Raw genomic sequence first — 20154 nt, forward strand, 5'->3', positions numbered from 1 at the left:
AAGATCCAAGTTATAGCCATTAAAAAATCCTAAGGCCTGACTTATATAAAGGCAGTGTTCAAGAAGAGTTGATGGGCTTGTGTAGAAAGAATTCTTCCATGTTATGGCGTCCTGAACCAGATAACCTTTCAGGGTCTTAACTTCCTTCAGCTTTTTCTTGTCACAGTTTCTTGACTTTCTACTTGGTGGCTCCCTTGGCAGCTGAAGAGGAGATAGCAAATGAACTGTTTGGATTCCACAGGAATCTGGTTTCTCAAACTGGGGCTTGTGTACACTGTTGGTTGATAAGATATAAAGGACCTCCTTTTTCAGTACAATGATTGATTATCTCTCTTGCATCGTTGTTGTTTTCCCAGGTGACTATAGGCCGAGGATTTGGTGTCACATACCAACTGGTATCAAAAATTTGCCCTCTGATGATTTCTCGCAACCACTGTGTTTTGAAGCAGAATCCTGAGGGTCAATGGACAATTATGGACAACAAGGTACAGGAATTCACAGATTCACCTAATTGCTTTTATTTATTTTTAAATTAATTTTTAAAAATTTCTTTTTTTTTGCTATAATTTTGATTATGCCAAGATAATTTCTAATGCTTGGGTTGAAATTTGTTACCATGAAGGAAACATCTGAATTGGGGATGTAGGTCTTATTCCAAAAACTAGGCTTTAAGTTACTGGAGGAATTGACCCTTTTGAGATGCAGAACTCTGGGAATCTGCTGAAATTTCTGTAGTGTATCTACAGCTCAGGGGACAGGAGAGGAGAAAGAAAGTGAGCACTTAGCTCCTTTCCTTCCTCACTCCTTTAAATCAGAGCAGTTCCCTCCCTCATCTATTTCTCTTTCTCTATTTTTGGCATTGGAGATTGAACTAGGGCCTTGCATGTGCTAGGCAAATGCTCCACTGATGTACATCCTAGTTCTCCTCCTTTTTTTTTTTTTTTTAACTGTTTTACATATTAGTAAATTTACAAATTAGTAAATCTTCTGTGGAAGATTTCCTTTGGGGAGAAAATAGTTGTTCTGCTTTAAACAAATTTGAAAAACACTGCTCTAGTGGTCAGTATACATGGTACAGTTGAATGAAAAATACCAGGTTAGGTCATATATAACTTCAAAAAGGCCCAAAGGAGGGGAAATAGTATATAAAACCCAGCAATTAAGTACCTTGCTAGCCTAATGTGGTGGTACATGCCTATAACCCAGAGATTTTGGAGGCTGATGTAGCAGGATGACAAGTTCAAGGCCATCCTAGACAACTTAATGAAACCCTGTCTCAAACTTTTTTAAAAAATTAAAAGACCTGGGGATGTAACTCAGTAGTAGAGTGCCCTTATGTTCAGTCTCCAGTACCATAAATAAACAAACAAGGGAGAAAAAAAGAAGTATGAAGAAGTACCTAGCTACTCAGGAGACTGAATCAGTAGGAGTGCAAGTTCAAGGCCAGTCTGGATACCATAGCAAGACACTGTTGCCTCCCCAATCCCCTCCAAAAAAAGACTTACCTAAAGTGCAGATAGGCAGATATACTAGTACCCATGAATATAATGAAAGACTGTGAAGTGAGAGAAATTCTAATATGAACAATTAAATTTAAGAAGTATGAAATATCTTTAGATATCATTTTATACTGCTTCACTGCTCTGATTGGAAGGATTTTAAAGGTACCTGTTAGAAGGGAGGATATCCCACAAGCCTGCCCAGCAGACTCATTTTGCATGCATAAATCTACTAGATGTAAGCTGTTGGAGAAAGTATGTTTCTGGTCTAGAATTAAGTTGAGTTAGCGCTGCATTGAAGGAGCTAATTTAAAAGCTAAGTGAATTGTTTCAATATTATTTGTAAGGTACAATGAACAGAATAGAAATTGGTACTGAAATTATCTAGTTTAACCCTTTCTGTGGACACAGATACACCTGAGCCTCAGAGATACACTATCCTCCCAAACTGGTGAATGAGTGAATAACTGGTGAGTTAGTGAATAAGCCATGACTTAAACTCAAATTAAGATTCTCTACAGTGCCCTGTTGATAAATATCAATAGAGGACATAAACAATTTGCTATGCTAGTTTCATGATTTAAAAAAATTGAAAATTATGCATATCTAAGCTGTAAGTTTTTTTCTTTCTTGGTACCAGGGATTGAACCCAGGGGCGCTTAACACTGAGTCACATCCCCAGAGCCTTTTTTCTTTTTTTTTTTTTTAGTTGTAGTTGGACACAATACCTTTATTTATTTATTTTTATGTGGTGCTGAGGATTAAACCCAGGGTCTCGCATGTGCGAGGCGAGTGCTCTACCACTGAGCCACGATTGCAGCCCCCCAGTACTTTTTTATATTTTATTTAGAGACAGGGTGTATATATATATATATATATTATATATATATAAAATATATATATATATATAAAATATATATATATATATAATTAGTTGTAGTTGTCAATACCTTTATATATTTATTTTTATGTGGTGCTGAGGATTGAACCCAGGCCCTCACATGTGCTAGATGAGCGCTCTACAGCTGAGCCACAAACCCAATCCCTAGAGATAGGTTCTTGCTGAGTTGCTTAGAGCCTTGCTAAGTTGCTGAGGCTGTCTTTAAACTCCCGATCTTTCTGCCTCAGCCTTCCAAGCTGCTGGGATTACGGGCATAAGCCACCATGCCCTGCTAAGGTTTTTAAAGCCTCTAATAGTTTATTTTGAAGCACCTTAGGAGCCGGGAATAGTGGCATGTGCCTATAATCCCAGCACTTGGGAGGATGAGCCAGGAGGACTGTTTGAACCTGGGAGTTTGAAACCAGCCTGGGCAACATAGTGAGGCATCCTCAAATAAATAAATACATAAATAAAAATAAAAATTAATCTTTAGGAAGGATGTTTTCTTCATCAGAGTTGGCCATTCAAGAAATGAATTAGTGCAATAGAGGTGAATTCTCTGCTGCTGCTATCTTTATGCAGATATCTCATATCTTTGGTTATGAGCCACATGGATGTGATCCATGTATGGGATTAGCAGATTTTAATAGGTTGGGAAGCTACCAACTGACTCATGTAGTACTCCTGGAATGTCAGCCACAGGGATGATAGAAGCAGCCTGTGTTAGCAGTAGGTCATGGCTGTGCTCTAGGGTTGCACTCCAGTGTTTCTTCGTACCCTTTCTTGTAAGGCTGTCATGATTATCATTGTGACTCTTTATGTCTCAGTTGGCTAATTTGGAGGAAAGATAGGTTCCTCATTCTTCCAAACCTTTTCTGTACAATTGGTTTAAACCTCTTAGTTTAGTTGGGTCTTTTTTGTTGTTTTGTTGTTTTTTGGTACCAGGGATTGAACCTAGGGGCACTTAATAACTGAGCCACATCATCCCCAGGGTCTCACTAAGTTGCTGAGGCTGACCTTGAATCTGTAATCCTCCTGTGTCAGCCTCCTGAGCTGTTGTGATTACAGGCATGTGCCACCTTGCCTGGCATAAACCTCTTAATTTTGATTCTGTTTTTGAGGTGACTGGCTTTTAGGAAAAGCTATGACAAGGGTTTTTTGTTTTTGTTTTTGGTGGAGTTGGGGAGCATGGTACTGGGGAATCAAACCCAGGGCACTCTACTACTGAGCTACACCTCCAGCCCTTTTTATTTTTTATTTTGAAACAAGGTTTCATTAAGTTGCCGAGGCTTGTGATCCTCCTCCTTTATTCTCTCAAGTAGCTGGCATTACAGGCTTGCACCACTGTGCCTGCCTAGGAACAATTTTCATAAGTAAACCCCTTCCCTCATTTGTTTACTTACTTATTTGGCTTGACAGATGCTCCCTTTCCTTCGGGCTTTTTTCTGGCACAATAGTATTGCAGTTGTCTTCTGCTGATGAGAGATTTGAATTTCTGCTGCAAGATATTATTGTTGTGGTTATTTTTGAAGTCATTTGTCAAGTCTCTTTTTAAATTATTTTTTATTATTTTGTGTGGTTCTGGGGATTAGCCCAGTACAGCAAAACAAACACACACACACAAAAAAAAAAACAAACAAGAAAACTGATGGTAGTATTACAAAATTTAGAACTTCAAAAGATACTGTGAGATGAATGAAAGGCAGACTCAGTAGAATGTTTGCTGTATAACCGACAGAACTCCAAATCTATTTAAAAAAAAAAAAAAGGCAAAATGGAAAAGACAGGCACTTCACAAAAGAATGTTCCAAATGTTTGATATTCATGAAGTTATTCAGCTTCATTAGTGTTCAGGGAAATCAAAGCTACAATGGAATACACTGCACATTCACCAGAATGGCTAAAATTAAACTGGTAGTGCCAGGTTCTGGCAAGGATATGGGACAAGTAGAGTTCTTTTATATTTGATGGGAATAAATTGATACAACTATTTTGGAAAAGTATTTGACATTACTTACTAAATTTAAACATATTTAGCTCATGACACAGTATTTTCTCTCTCCAGAAACAACTGGAATGTCCATCAACAAAATGGATAAACAAACTGTGGAGTAGTCTTATATCTTATAATGAAACATTATACTATAGTAAACATGAATGCATGACGACACTATCCAACAATATGGATATATCTCACAAGCATAATATTGAATAAGAGAGTAAATGTACATATGTGTGTGTGTGTGTGTGTGTGTGTGTGTGTGTGTGTGTGTATGTGGCTTCTTTTGTGAAGCCAGACACACAAAATACTATATATATTATACATACATAATCTATATATCTTTTTTCCATTTTAAACATTAAATGTTCAAAATTATGTAATGTTCAAAACTAGGCAAAGCTGGCATGCTTTTTTAAGATAGTATTATCTAATTTTGTTTATCCATTTCATTAGGAGCAAGGACCTTGCTTATCAAAACTGCCAAAAAAGAGTACTCTGCCTTTTATCATTATTATTTTGTAAATAAATTTTTCCAACTTAATTTTTGAGAAAAGTATAATTTTCATATTCCTACTAAGATGCCAGTGTTTTAGATTTTTTTTTCACATGGCATTTGTTTGAAAAGAGTAAACCTTACCCGGCCCCCCTTACCAGGTCAAACAAAAAGAATCCAAAGAAACAACTCAAAATGCCTGTAAAATTATTGCTTTTCTTTCTCTAATGCAGGTGAGGCTACAAATAGAAGGAAATTTGGTAAATAAGTTACAGTTTGTGCTTGCTCCTTCTAATGTGATTGCATGTCCATGAGTGTCAGTCAGTGAGACAGTCTGATACTGTGGGTAGCATTTGTTCAACCTGGAACACTGAGGAAGAAAGCCACATTGTAGACACAAGGAAAATGAATCGATCCAGTCTGTCTAAAGAACAACATTGAGAAATGGTACTAACACCTTCTTAGAACATGGAAATAAAATATAACCCCGTCAGAGGTACCTTGCCAAGGAGCATGTTGAAAGTCCAAATAGCACCATTCATCAGTGTCCTGGGTCTTATGGCAGCATCTCGGTCAGTTAACATAGGAAACAGTGAATTTCAGAAACTACTTCTATATATCAAAAGAGTGCATGGAAAAAATGCACAGATCATACACAATCGATGAACATAAGCTACTAGGCTTATTGCATCTATATGAAAAAAAAAGGCGTGTGTTGAGGGAGAGACTCCCAGCCTCTGCAAGAAGCAGTCGAGAGCTGAGTGAGTGGAAAGGCAGGAGTGGACCCGTTATGTGAGCACAGTAGGAGTCTGAGTTGAGAAAGAAAGTGTTGTAGTTAACCAGGCCTGTTCACTACGTGGGTTCACAGTGTGAAATTCTATGCATTTTTCTTGAGTCAGAATGATTAAAAACTGGTTTGATGATACCTTTTTGTTCACTGTAAATTCTCTCTTCTTTTTTTTTTTTTTTTTTTTAATGCTGGGGCTGGAACCCAGGGTTTCACACATTATAGGCAAGTAAGTGCTCTACCACTGAGCCACATTGCCAGCCCTCCACTGTGAATTCTAAAGCAAGGCTCAGACTCCTATAGTTTCTTCTTTATTTTAGTGGGGGGGAGTACCGGGGATTGAACTCAGGGGCACTCAACCACTGAGCAACACCCCCATGCCCATTTTGTATTTTATTTAGAGACAGGGTCTCACTGAGTTGCTTAGTGCCTCGCTGTTGTTGAGGCTGGCTTTGGACCCGTGATCCTCCTGTCTCATCCTCTTGAGCGGCTAGGATTACAGACAGGTGTGTGCTATTACGTCAGGCTTAGTTTTTGTTAGTTTCGTCTTCTTCTTCTTTTTTTTTTTTAAAGAGAGAGAGAGAGAATTTTTTAATATATATTTTTTAGTTTTCGGTGGACACAACATCTTTATTTTATTTTTATGTGGTGCTGAGGATCGAACCCAGTGCCCTGCGCATGCCAGGCGAGCGCGCTACTGCTTGAGCCACATCCCCAACCCTTAGTTTCTTCTTATACTCAATGATTTAAACAGAAAAAAAAAATCCCATTTAGGATACCATGGCCTCATCAGTACCCATATGCTGTTTGCAAAACAAATGGAGATGTTACAATTAAGAAGAGTAGAGGTGGCTTGGCACAGTGGTACACACCTATAATCCCAGCTGCTAGGGGGAGGCTGAGGCAGGAGGATCACAAGTTCAAAGCCACTTCAGCAACTTATCGAGACCCTGTCTCAAAAGAAAAAAGGTGAAGAAAAGAAAAAGAAAAGTGGAGGTAACTGGTACTTGGGGAGTAGAATTCATTGCTGCCCAGTGGAGTCAGGGAGATAGTGTTAGTCTCTTCTTGTGATTCACTTCCTTTGGGACAGGAAGTCTTCCCACAGGAAACCTTTCTTCCATTTCCTTGCCTGCAAATGGATCTTGACTGATCCAGACATAGAGTTCTGGATATTAAATGGTTTTGGAGGCTGGATGTCCAAATAGTAGAAGTCTCTGGAATGCCTATAATTTTTTTTTTATTTCATGGTTGTTATAAAAGATATATTTACTCTGTAATTAGTTATTTATTTGGGCACTTTTACGCCTGTATGTTGTACTTTTATTAAAGACTTATTTATTTAATTATTCATTTGAGTTTTTTTGGAATACTGGGGTTTGAACTCAAGGCCTCATGCATGCTAGGCAAGTGCTCTATCACTGAATTACATCCCCAGCTAAAAATGACTTCACAAAAGATTGACCAATGCACACCTTTTAGGATTTCTAAAATAAAACTCAGTATCAAGTTCTGGCGAGCATGCTGAGTAACTCGAACTCTTATACGTTGCAAGTAGGAATATAAAATAGTAGCTCCACTTTGAAAAACACTGATGGTGGGCTGTGGTGATACACACCTGTAATCCCAGTGACTCAGGAAGCTGAGAAAGGAGGATTGCAAGTTTGAGTCCAGCCTCTGCAAATTAGTGAGGCCCTTAAGTAACTGAGTGAGACCCCGTCTCCAAAGAAAAAAATAAAAATTTGGGGGATGTAGCTCCATGATAAAGCACCCCCGGGTTCTACCTTCAATCTAAAAATAAAACAAAACAAAAAACCAAAAAACACTTTGGTGATTTTTTTAAAAAGAGTTAAGCAGTACATTTATCTAGTTTCCTATTTCTAAAATATTTACCCGAGATTAACAAAAATTTATCCTCTCATAGCAACTTGTACATGAATGTTAAGGTGGTTTTATTCATAATCACCAAAAACTGGAAAAACAACTAGGGAATGGCTGAATTCTGTTACTCATACACTCAATACTACTCAGCAATAAAAAACTAAACTCCTCTGATAATGCAGCAACATGGAGAAATCTCAGAGCCATTCTGCTAAGTGAAAGATGCCAAACTCATCTAGAAAACTCCAAGAAAACATTGCCTTGGGGCTTTGGGTTTTCACTGTTTTTTACAATTGTTTAAAAGTAGCTGGATAGAGATTGAGCTTTGAGTAAAGTAACGTGTCTGGAGGGTGTGCCCTATCCCATCTTTTTTTGCCATTGATGGCTTGGAGACTGCAGGGTGGCTGAAAGACTTCAGGCAGGTTTTTCCTCTGGTTATAATTTTGCTGCTGCTAGACCTTGTCCAAGCTGGTGACTATGAAAACCAACATTAGAAAATCCTTGAACAAAGCATGATTTATGTAAACCATTGTATTCGTGACCATATTCCTGGGCAAGGCTTGACTGTCCTAATCCAGTGATAGTTTGTTCATTATTTTGTAGTCACCTTTGGAACAGACCTGACTCAGAGCTGTGGTTCAAATTATACCACTAGGTGTCACCAGAAAGTGATGAATGGTTAAACAGAGGGATCCAAGGATAAAATGTATTGGGAAATTTTTGAGAACTTATTTTGCAGGCCAAAAGAACCCTGTTAAGATGGGTTAATGCAGAGAATCCAGTGGAGGGCTGCAAGACATCTCAAAAGTTTGCTTCAGTTTCTTAAAGGTTGCTTGTTCCTTCTAGCCTGGAGCTTCTATAACCTATTTATGCTACTTTTTAAGACTTTTCTTAAATTTCTATATACAGGCATCAGGTGGCCACCTATATCACGTTACTTTGCCTGAGACCTTTTTCCTACGTGTAATCTAAAATCAACTTTTATGTTCTAAAATTGTTCTCAAATGGATTGTTCTGGCTCCATCCCCATCCTTTGTTTTTTCCCTATGTGTTGATGCAGAGTCAGCAGGACTGATCATTCCCCTAGGCTGAGTAGAAGAATGGGGGAAGGTTGCCAGGTGAGCCATGTTAGGCCCAAGGAAGTGGGTTGACTAGCATTTATTTATGTATGTATGTATGTATGTATGTATATATATATATATATACACACACACACATATATTCTGCTCAAGCCAAATACTATAGAAAAAGCCAGAAATAGAGGCCTAATACCAAACCATGGCTAAGATCCAATCTCTATTCCCCATTCATCCTCTGTGCCTTGTGGTGAAGCCCTCTGTCATATTCAGGTTGATCAGGGATTTTTTTCTGGCTGAAAAGTAAGCAGCTGTAGTTGCTAGTATAAAGATAAGTTTTTCCCTTCTCCAATGCTGGGGATCTAACCCAGAACCTTGGACATGCTAGGCAAGCACTCTACCACTGAGTCACATCCCCAAACCCCAACATAAGTCTTAGTCTCAATTCAGAAGTGAGTTTCATCTTTGGCCTCTCCCCTAAAGTCAAGTCCTTGATATGGGTTAAAATAACTACCAATATCTGTTAACTCTAAAGCCTACATTTGTTTCAGATCTATTTGTGGACCTATCATTTCTGTTTAGCATCCCTTAGCTAGGACCTATCATTTCCATTAATACCCCAGCTTCACGTGATAATCCTTTGCGTTTATAGGCTGTGCCATGTAATCCCACACCTGTTTGTGCCCTTGGGTTATTCTTTCTGTAGTCAGCTGCTAAAAGTTTTCAGATGGGCATGGTGATACACACCTGTAATTCCAGCGTCTTGGGAGTCTAAGACAGGAGGATTGCAAGTTTGAGGCCAGCTTCAGCAACTTAGTGAGACAATGTCTCAAAATAAAAAATAAAATAAAGGTCTGGGCATATATACCTTGGTACCCCTGGGTTTAATCCCCAGTTTAAAAAAAAAAAAATTGTTTTCTTCTGCCTTTGCACTTGATGTATTTACCTTGTAAGATGTGGAGCTTAGAATTGGAGTGACTTAATAAATCAGTTGAGCCAGGATATAATAATAGTGAACATTTATAAAATGCCACAGACTAGGCACTGTTCTAACTGCACATTAACTCATCAAATTCACAAAAAGATCATGAGGGAGAGACTGTTATTATTCCCCATTTTATAGATGCAAGTAAATGGTCCATAAAGAGGCAAGAAATCTGCTCAAGGTCATACAGCTGGTAAGTGGTAGAGACAGATTATAAATCCAGGCAGCCTGACTCCAGGTGCAGGGTCCATGGTTTTTTTTTTTTTTTTTCCATGGTGCTGGGGATCGAACCCAGGTCCTTGTGATTTCAAGGCAAGCACTCTATTACCAAGTTACATCCCCACCCCCAGGTTCCATATTCTTTTTATTTTATTTTAGTTGTAATTTTTAAAATTTTTATTTTTATTTTATTTTATTGGTAATTAACAAATAATAATTATGATTATGTTGGTCCATTATAGTTGTAGCTAATGATGGGATTTGTTGTTACATATTTGTACGTGTACCTAGGTTCCTTTTTTTTTTTTTTTTTTGGTAATTTTGTTGTTGATGGACCTTTACTCTATTTATTCACATGTGGTGCTGAGAATTGAACCCAGTGCCTCACACATTCCAGGCAAGTGCTCTACCACTGAGCCACAACCCCAGCCTCAAGTTCCATATTGTTTTTTATTTAGTTAGTTAGTTGTTGATGGACCTTATTTATTATTTGTGTGGTGCTAAGAATCGAACTCAGTGCCTCATGCATTCTAGGCAAGTGCTCCACCACTGAGCCACCCCCACCCCACCCCCAAATTCTTGACCTTTACACTTCATTGAAACCAGACAAGTAAACATCAAGCATTTACTTTATACTTAAACACGTATAATAATGTTTTATGCACATTATCTTATTTGCTCCTTACCATCCCTATTTTACAGACAAAATTGAGGCACAGAGAAGTTAAATAAATTGCAGAAAGGACATACAGTTAATAAGCCCAAGGTGTTGCTTCAGGCTCTGGGCCCAAGCCTGGGTCCAGAGCTCTAGCACTTAACCACTATGGGCCTTTGTTGGTATTAATTAGACCAGATCCCACCTACAGTTTGATCCTAGTACAGAGCATTGGTATTCTTTTTTTCGTTTATGCATATTGAGAAGTGCTTTGTTCATTGTGTTGAGGCATCACTTCAGAAACGGTACTTGAGCAGCATTCCTGGCCAAGCCGGCCTTGTGGACTTCACTATTAGGTGACGCTTCCTTCGCTAATAGCAATTTTTCCATTCTTGGGCTATTGCCTGCAGTTTAGGTCAATAAGAACAATTCAGTTTCAGTTTCCTTTAGTGCTATTGCATGTGTTTGAGCAATTTATCCACCAATAATAAGGTGATTCTTGCCTGTTTTCCAGGCAGTTCTCAGTGGAGGCATGAATGTGAAATATGGGTAAAAAGCCAAAGCACTGTTTGAAGAATGCTGTTTCTAAGGATGGTGGTTTATGGACCTTTCTTTTCTATTTGTTCTCAAGGGTGTTTGTTCTGAAAAGGCAGAAGGTTTTGCAGCAGCAGGTGAGAAATTTCATTAAGAAGAACAAAACTGGGCTCGGGTTGTGGCTTAATGGTAAAGTCCCTGCCTAGTATGTGTGAGGCACAGGGTTCAATTCTCAGCACCACATATAAATAAATAAAATAAAGGTCCATTGACAACTAAAAAAAAAAAAAAAAAGATTAAAAAAAAGAAGAGCAAAACCAGGAAACTTACTTAATCTTTCTTTCCCTTTCCCCAGAGTCTGAATGGTGTTTGGTTGAACAGAGAGCGCCTGGAACCATTAAAGCTTTATTTCATCCATAAGGGAGACCACATCCAGCTTGGGGTGCCTCTGGAAAATAAGGAGAATGCAGAGTATGAATATGAAGTTACTGAAGAAGAATGGGAGAAAATTTATCCCTATCTGTCCCCAAAGAGTGACCGGATGAATGAAAAAAATAAGGACTTGAGAACTAAAAGGAAATTTAGTTTAGATGAATTGGAGGGTCTTGCAGCTGAAGGCCCCTCAAATTTGAAATCCAAAATAAGTAAAGTGTCATGTGAACCTGGTCAGCCACTGAAGTCACATGGGAAAGGTGAACCCTCTGAATATTTGGATCCTAAGTTGACTTCTCTTGAAGCACATGAGAAGACCCCAGGGGCTAGTATTTGCCCTGGCCCTCCCAAAGTCATGGAGCCTCATCAAAAGAAGCAGAAAGCCTCAAATCCTTCAGCATCTCAGAGCAGCTTAGAGCTGTTTAAGGTGACCATGTCCAGGATTCTGAAGCTGAAAACGCAGATGCAGGAAAAACAAGTTGCTGTTCTGAATGTGAAAAGGCAAACCCAAAAGGGGAGCTCAAAGAAAATCATGAAAATGGAACAGGAACTGCAGGACTTACAGTCCCAGCTGTATGCAGAGCAGGCTCAGCAGCAGGCAAGAGTAGAGCAACTAGAAAAGACTTTCCAGGAAGAGGAGCAGCATCTCCAGGTACCACACTAAAGGGAAGGCAAGGTTGCCCATCGGTGGGCTGTTACTTTGGGAACCTCTATCTAGAGCTGTCTATTTCTGGTCCAGAGACTAAATGTTTGAGTACCAGAAACAGGAGATAGAATGGGAGAAGAAAGTTGAGAAGGGGGTTAAAGTTTGAGCATGCTGACCAGGAGCCAGACTTAGGGTGTCAAGATATAGGGTATGATGACTGAAAGAGCCAGCTAGAGCATAACTGATCTCAGGATACAAGCCAAGGTATCTCAGACCCACTGTCAGGTGAAGAAGTTGGATGAAGGTCAGGATGGCACAAAACCACATTCCACTCCAATTAAGCCAAGAGTTGACCTCATGACTTATCTGTCTTTGCTCAGTGATCAAAGCCAAATCACTTAGCTGCAAGGCAGTAGGTCAGCTGGTTACTCTGCCCTTGTACCTGACAGTTTGTTAGCTCTGAGGATGAGTCCACTCTGTAGCTAACCTAAGAGGTCAGAGGCTAGAAAAACAGAAAATGTTTTTGTTTCAGTCTTGAGCATCCAGCATGCAGAGGACAGGGACACCATGACTCTGGTATTATGTTGAAATGATAAGCCACTTACTTTCCTTTACTGGGATGACTGTCTTGGTGGTGTCAAAATAATGCTAAATGTGTTTCCATGCCTGAATCATTTGCTTAGGTGACAAGCTTTTGCACAAGCTTTAGGCAAACCTGATTCTGTTCCTACTCAAAATGTCAGTTCCCATCTGGCAGGAACCACACATTACTCCCACCCATTTGCTCAGGTATTGTTGAATGTCAGGAATTCTCTGTTGTTGACTTAGAAATAAGAAGGACCAATCACAACTGAAGTGAATAAGCTTTTATTTTTGCTTAGGTTGCTCAGGGCAAGGAACAACAACTGGCTTATTTCTGAACAATTTATAAATTTCATTCTAATTTCTGTTATCCCTTTGAGCTGGCTAGTAGTAGCAGAGAACATGGATTAAGAAGCTCTTTTTTAGGGCTGGGGCTGGGGCTCAGTGGCTGAGCGCTTGCCTCAAACATGTGAGGCACTGGGTTCGATCCTCAGCACCACATAAAAATAAATAAACAAAGTAAAGATATTGTGTCCATGTATAACTAAAAAAATATTTTTTTAAAAATGAAGCTCTTTTTAGGGTATATACTGTTGCATGTGTGTACCTTTTTGTTTCCCTTATCTAGCCTAGACTAGTTCTTTAGATTAATAAAGGGTGTTTTATCTCTACGTATTTAGTGTGTCAAACCTTCACTAGAACAGAACCCTCTTGAAGGGATAATGTGTTCAGGAATAAGAGTTACTCTTTGTTTTGTGATGATGGGGATTAAACTCAGGATCTCACGCATGCTAGGTAAGCACTCTACCACTGAGCTACATCCTGAAGAGTTACTGTTAATATTTGTGGCCATTCTGTATGCTTCAAGGTATAGGTGCAAAACCTATTCCTGTAGCCAAATGTTAACTAAAGGTGAAAAAGCCTGGTTTAGAGAATTTCTCCAGGGGTCGTGTATTAATGGCTCAAAGCAAAGTGTATATAGTCCTAGCTGCATTTCCTTCTGCCCACCCAACCCTGGGGATTTAGCCTACCCCTGCTCCTTGTTCAGAAGTTCACATAGATTTTTTTTTGTTGTTTTTGTTTTTTGGGTAACCATGATGCCTGGCACTAAGAAGTTCTGCTGGGCAAAAAATGCTTAATAAATGGTTTTTGCCATTAAGTAATTCATCCTGTTGAAGAGACAAGATGTATTATGCACATAATATAATAGGAAAACAGTTTTCATTGAGTTTCTAAACCAGACTACAATTTCATGTGGGCATACTAAATGGGTAGGTAATTCTTAAGGAGGGAAGAGCCCAGAGGTTCTTTTGGAAGAAGCTGGACTAGATTAATGAGATTGTGGAAGGCTTGCATTATCGCAGCTTTGGCGGACGCTCACACCGTCAGGTGGAGGAAATATAACATAAGCTCATGCTGGGGGACAGGAAGACTAGTTTATAAGCAAAAAGTGGTCTCAGAATGAGGAGACAGGGTGACCAGAATTTAGGGAAAAAACATAGAAGATCTTCTGAGTCCCAGCATTAGACATTATGTCTGAGTTTAGATTCAGAAGTTCTCAGTTTATATCCTTTGGGGTGTCTTGGCATTAGCCAGTGAAGGAGGCATGGACTGTTCCAGAACCACCCAAGTGGTGGCTTAAAGCTGACAGTCCTGAGGTGTGTAGTGTTTGTGGGGATAACTGCTCAAATCCTTTACTGCCATAAGCTTTAGGTGAGAGTGAAGAGATTTCAACCTGCTCACTGACCTCTGTTATTTCTAGATTCCAACACTAGCTCATAGGTTCTGCTCCTTGTTGGGTTTTTCCCCCTTTTTTAATAGGAAAACCTTTCATTTTGTTTTGGCTTTGCAGGGTTTGGATAAAGAGCAAGGAGAAGAAGATCTCAAGCAACAGCTGGCCCAGGCTCTGCAGGAGGTAACTTATCTCTTGCTTCTGTAAGGAGATTGTAGAGTAGCCGGGCATCACATGGCCACTAGCTGCCCCTGTGGCTTAGCCCATACCTCTGCAGCGTCTCTAGTCTGCAGACAGAGCAGGTGGCAGATGCTCACACCATCAGGCTGGAGACTTGGAGCCTCACAGATATGCCAGATCTCAGTATGAAAACTTACATCTTCATCTGAGCAGAAGTTGCTCTGGTGTCAATGGAACCGAGTCTGTAGCAATTAGGAGGCTCTCTGGGGAAGTAGCTCTACTTCAAGAATAGTGAGGGCAGCGGAGAGGAAATGTGATCTATGACTTGGCTCTCAGGGCTTGTGAGGGCCTCTAAGCCTCATCATCCCTGAGCTGTGGCCATCCAGAAACCATTCGAGAATGTTCTAATTAAGCATTTTCAGTCAGATTGAAAATGTTCAGTTTTAATGGTCACCAAAAACACATTAAATCAACAGAAGAGTAAAGCTAACAGGAATAAAATTCCTCTATAAGATTGCCTATAATTTATTTCATTCAACTTGGCTACTTCTCCCATTGATTATTTTATATATATATATATTAGTTGTAGGTGGGCACATTTCTTTATTTTTTTATGTGGTGCTGAGGATCAAACCCAGTGCCTCACACTTGCAAGGCAAGTGCTTATATGGAACGCTTCATGAATTTGCGCGCCATCCTTGAGCAGGGGCTATGCTAATCTTCTCTGAATTGTTCCAATTTTAGTATATGTGTCACTAAAGCGATCACCCATTTGATTATTTTTATGTATTTTTTTTGCATCTTTAAAACCTGCTGTATTTTCTGCCTTTTATGTACTATAATTAGTAGTTTGATAAAAGTTTACTTAGATTAGTGGGGTGACTTGAATTTCTTTGATGAAATTTAGCAAACTGTGTTAGAATTTATCTTTTCAAACTTACAGTACTAACAGCTACATTGTTTGGAAGCATGACAGGGTGCCTGCCTTAATTTCCTTGAGGGGTCCACAAGTAGCTTTGGAAAGAATTGGGTGAAAATCAATTTAGTCTTTTTGGAATTTTATTTCCTGGGCTCTTTTATTTTTATAGAGTGGGAGAGTAGGCATTTTTCCCATTTGGAGCATTATTAAATTAATAATTTTTTTTTTCATCAATTGGGAAAGAGTAAGGTTCCATGAGGATCATTAAATTCCCTGCATCCACAAACCCCTCACCTTGCCTTGAGGCAGACAGGAAAACACTTATGTCAGAGGGTGGTTGGGCATGCATTCATCAACCTAAAGTGTGATGCAAATATCATGGCTCCAGTACCATCATGCCTGAGGGCATGACTTTCTCAACTTGAGAGCAATGGTTGTTTTCTCTTTCACCCTTCCACCCTGCTGGGCCTTCTGAAGTTCCTAGGCCCATAGAAAATTTTGTATTTCTATAGAGCTTCTTTTTATTATACTGGAGATGAAACCCAGGGCTGCTGAATTTATTTATGTTTTTATTTTGAGACAGGAACTTGCTAAATTGCCCTGGCTGGTCTAGAGTTTGTGATCCTCCCACCTCAGTCTCCTGAGTAACTGGTATCACAGGCTGTGCCACCACCCTTGGCTCCATAGAGCTTTAAAAACTTTTTTGAATGTTTTTCATACCTATTATTTTTTATCAACACTGGGGTTAAGAGGAGCACCCATTTTTCCCATTTTCAGGTGAAAAAGTTAAGGAACATAAATCTAATTAGCGGTCAAGATGAAGACCCAGGCCTCTGACATGACTTATTCCAGGAGATCACACATTTAAACTTTCGTTTCTTGAGGAATGTCTTTGCAGAAATGCTTGCCTTTCTCCACTTCTTTTAAAAAATAATTTGAGGTGAGATTCTAAAAAATAAGCTATGCTTACATGTGAAGGAACTCACAAATTTTCTTCCTTCCTTTTCTCCTCCCTCCCTCTCGCCTTTCCTTCTTCCCTCCTTCCCTCCACCTCTAGCATGCTAAGCACGTGTTCTACCACGGACTCACACCTCCAGCCTTAACTTTGTTTCATAGACATGGAACTCCTAGACATTTGCAGTGGGCAGTTAGTTATAGTGAATTAACTATTAGTTCTTGGTTATGCCTACTTCTAGAAGATACTGGCAAGGTTCAGGCAACATTGCCTTGTGATTTGTAGAATAAATAGGTTAAAGGTCTTTTTTATTTAAATGAAAATAAGTATCTCATTTCTCAGAATCCTCTTTCCCCCTGAATGTTTGCTGGTTGGTTTGTTTGATTCCTTGTGTGTGTGTGTGTGTGGTGGGGGTTGTTATGCTCAAGTTCGGGACCCCCAAAAGACCACCAGAGACCAAGATCGATGTAAGCAGCAAAGAGGTGTTTATGGTGAGCTAGCTCTGTCCTCCGTGCACACAGCAACTGGTGTTGCTAAGAGGCCCCGAGCCCAGGGTTTGCAGCAGTTTTATATACTCTTTGGGGAAAGCAGGGACTTCACATACATCATAGCATCTCTTAGCAAATCATCACACACCGCAGGAAGATCATAAAACATGATTAGCACATTCACTGGTGGGAACAAGTTGGGTAAGGGTGATTGGTTAGTACAAGAGGGGGATTCGTTTGAACTGATTGGTTTAAGCCATGAGGGGAGTGCATGCTGAACTACATGGTTTCCCAACATGTTATCAACCACCATAAACTACTGGGAGGGTCATCTGGCATCCCAGGTATTTTCCCTGTCTCATGCTGATTGGTGGCTGCTAGGGGGTTGCAATGGGTCCTCACCTAGCCTGACTGAGTCAGGGTGCCACAGATCTCTCCTGTTATTTATAGATAGGCAGAGTGGGTATGTGCCTAAGAGTGCTCTGTGGGTTTTTCCAAGGACAAGGGTCATGCCCCCTTCCTTGGACAGGCTTTGCTCTGAGGTAGAGGCTGGTTTCTCAAAAAATAGAGTCACATCAGTTTCTTATTCCCCCCTTTGTCTGGAAATTTGGGAACCAATCATGGTTCCCTCAGTTGAGGGTCTATTTGGGCAGGCTCTACATCTTGGTAGAGTAAACAGTAACCCTCAGGGGACAGTCTTCAACTTCCCAGACTCACTCAAAATTGGCCTCCTAAATCCAACCTGACTCAATTTACTACACTGTCTATTTCTGGCTTCATTCCCCCCTCTAATTTTAGGAACACCTTATTGCTGTAAGAAGGGGCGATGGCTCGTTCTAGCTGCTTCAAAGCTGAGAGGGGGGCTCGACGATGCGGGGGACGACAACATAGGGGACGTGGGGGACAAGAGTTCCCTTTTAGAAGTCAGTTCAGTTTGAAGTCTGATTGGGGAAGAACAGATTGTAAAGTCATCTGGGGATGGATGCTTCTATGAGAGAAACAAAAACCATGAGTACTGAATAAATGTTGCAGCAGCTGGAACAGGTCGCTGTATAATAAAAGTTTCCTCACCAGGCTTTAACATCCCCAGTTATCAGGACTGAAAGCATAACATTTAACTTTAACTTTTAGTGTTACAGATGTCCTTCCCCATTAAGATACAGTTTAATAATGTCATCTGATTTTGCAAAATCCTATTACTAGTATGACCTCTGTGTCTAATAGAGAAACCTTTAATTCTGTTACTTGGGGCTGCATGATTATACTAGCAAACACCAAGCCTACATGTGTATGTTAGGAATATCTGTAGGCCTTAAACTAAAAACTACTCTGGCAGTTCTTTTTGATAGTTTCTTTTGATAGTAATCAGGCATTCCTGCCTAAGAATCTCTTTTGTAGCCTCCAGTCATACTTATTCTTGGGGGCTAACACAAGGTGTATACCTTAAGTTACATTTAATTATTATTATTATTATTTAAAATGCCCAATAATAACAGTGTTTGGGTTTTAACTGTCTTTGCTAAGTGTTTAAGATGAAGCAAATTGACTTTTGTTTCTATCTATTGTTAACAGCTGAGTTTCCATGGGAGTCCTGGGGGAACTTTACAGCAGCTTCTCGTTTCTGCTAGTGCCATTTGCACTAGGATGGGTCCAGGTCTTGCTTGACCATGTGTGGCTTCTCTTGGAAGCATCAGGGATCTCTCCCTTCTCCAATGACCCTCCTCTTCATAGCAAATGCACAGATTGGCTTTCTGTTCTTCAGTGGTCTCATTAATCTCCCTGATCGGGAGGTTATGTGGCCCAGAGTTGCAAAGCTCTTGAGAGAAGTTCCCTGTTTCCTGGATTCAGACTGACTCAGAGGGCAAGAGCCAAATATTGGTTTTCTTGGCCCTTTTAATTTAACTTTAATTCTAAATCTTAAACATTCAGCAAATCAATTTCAACAGTTTTATATTAAGAGCACTGGGCTTTAATGTCTATCTCTCTATCCTGTAGGTGATAACTTATTATCTTAAATTAACCCAGGTTGTGTGTTCTTAAAGCAGTACCTCTGCAAAATATTAACAGCCAATCTTTAGACCATTTATAAGAAAACTACAAAACAAAACAAACGAGTAAAAACATATTTAGTTCGTGAAATAGCTACCTTGAACTTTAGCAGAGTTATACATTATATCCCCTGATTGAGATCCTAGTAATCTTGACAAAAGCCAGCTTTTGGACACAACTTTAAATATACTGAAATCTGGCCTACTTCTTTCTTAGAGTCATTCTCACATGTAATAATATGGGACACAGAGCCTTATTTCAGGTAAGGCGGGGCTCTTCATAATTCTTAAGTATTAAGTGCTCTAGTTCTGAAGCTGATCTTTGTTTTTTAAACATCATTTTACAAAGTTTACATAAATTGTTGCTCAAGTTCACATGAATATTAGGTAACAATATAATATCACATCTAAAACATGAATTAAAGAAAGGCTGAAAGCTTTTAACCTTTTGTAGAAAAGTAGCAAAGTATTTTTGTGTTTTACAGTATTAACTTTTACATAGATCAGGCTCTCATTAACTTAAAAATAGATTTAAATTGTACCTCAGTGTAAAAAGTAACATAAAACTTTACATATCTTATTGATAACAGGTCCAGTTATAGAACATCAAATGACATAAATAAATCTCCAATATGTTTTTCTTTTAAGCCTAAAATTACCATACAACTTTATAACACCAGTTGATAAAATGCTCTTTTAAAGCTTCTACCTTACAGACTTGTATACCTGGAAGATATGAACACATTAATAGCACAATAATTACATTGATTTTTTTTTTAACCATACGATTTATTTTTATTTTTTTTAGTCATACATAACAATGTATTTTGACATACATATAATACATACATGGAATGTACATACATCAATCATAATGTCTATTCTATTCTGCTGCCCTTCCTATCCCCCCTACTCCTCCCCTCCTCTCCCATCCTTTCTCTCTATCCACACTTTTTTTTCTTTTTCTCATCACAACATCATATATGTATTCTGTATAACAATGAGGTTCTCTTTCCATCTTCCGTGCAACTCCCCTTCTCCCTCTTTTTCCCTCTCACCTCTCTTCCCTATTTAGTGGTAGTCTTCTTCTCATGCTCTTCCTCCCTATCCCATTTTGAGTTACCCCCCTTATATCAGAGAAGACATTCAGCATTTGTGTTTTAG

The 20154-nt window shown here is 39.3% G+C and overlaps 1 protein-coding gene and 1 non-coding gene across 2 annotated transcripts in view; one reads left to right on the forward strand and one right to left on the reverse strand.

Annotated features, from left to right (window-relative positions):
* Positions 1–323: 323 nt before the first annotated feature.
* The window catches only part of Rnf8 (ring finger protein 8), a gene marked incomplete at its 5' end in the record, with an annotated part of 37561 nt that continues 17730 nt past the window's right edge, over positions 324–20154 (forward strand). The window contains 3 exons of the mRNA XM_015487345.2: positions 324–485; positions 11364–12092; positions 14521–14583. Of these exons, the coding sequence (XP_015342831.2) occupies positions 324–485; positions 11364–12092; positions 14521–14583 (954 nt within the window). The remainder of the gene's footprint in view (positions 486–11363; positions 12093–14520; positions 14584–20154) is intronic.
* Positions 15242–15348, reverse strand: LOC125617542. Its single transcript, XR_007348584.1, has one exon. It is a non-coding gene; the product is annotated as a U6 spliceosomal RNA (small nuclear RNA).

Source organism: Marmota marmota, unplaced genomic scaffold (assembly GCF_001458135.2).
Source record: "Marmota marmota marmota unplaced genomic scaffold, marMar, whole genome shotgun sequence".
Lineage (NCBI taxonomy): Eukaryota > Metazoa > Chordata > Mammalia > Rodentia > Sciuridae > Marmota > Marmota marmota.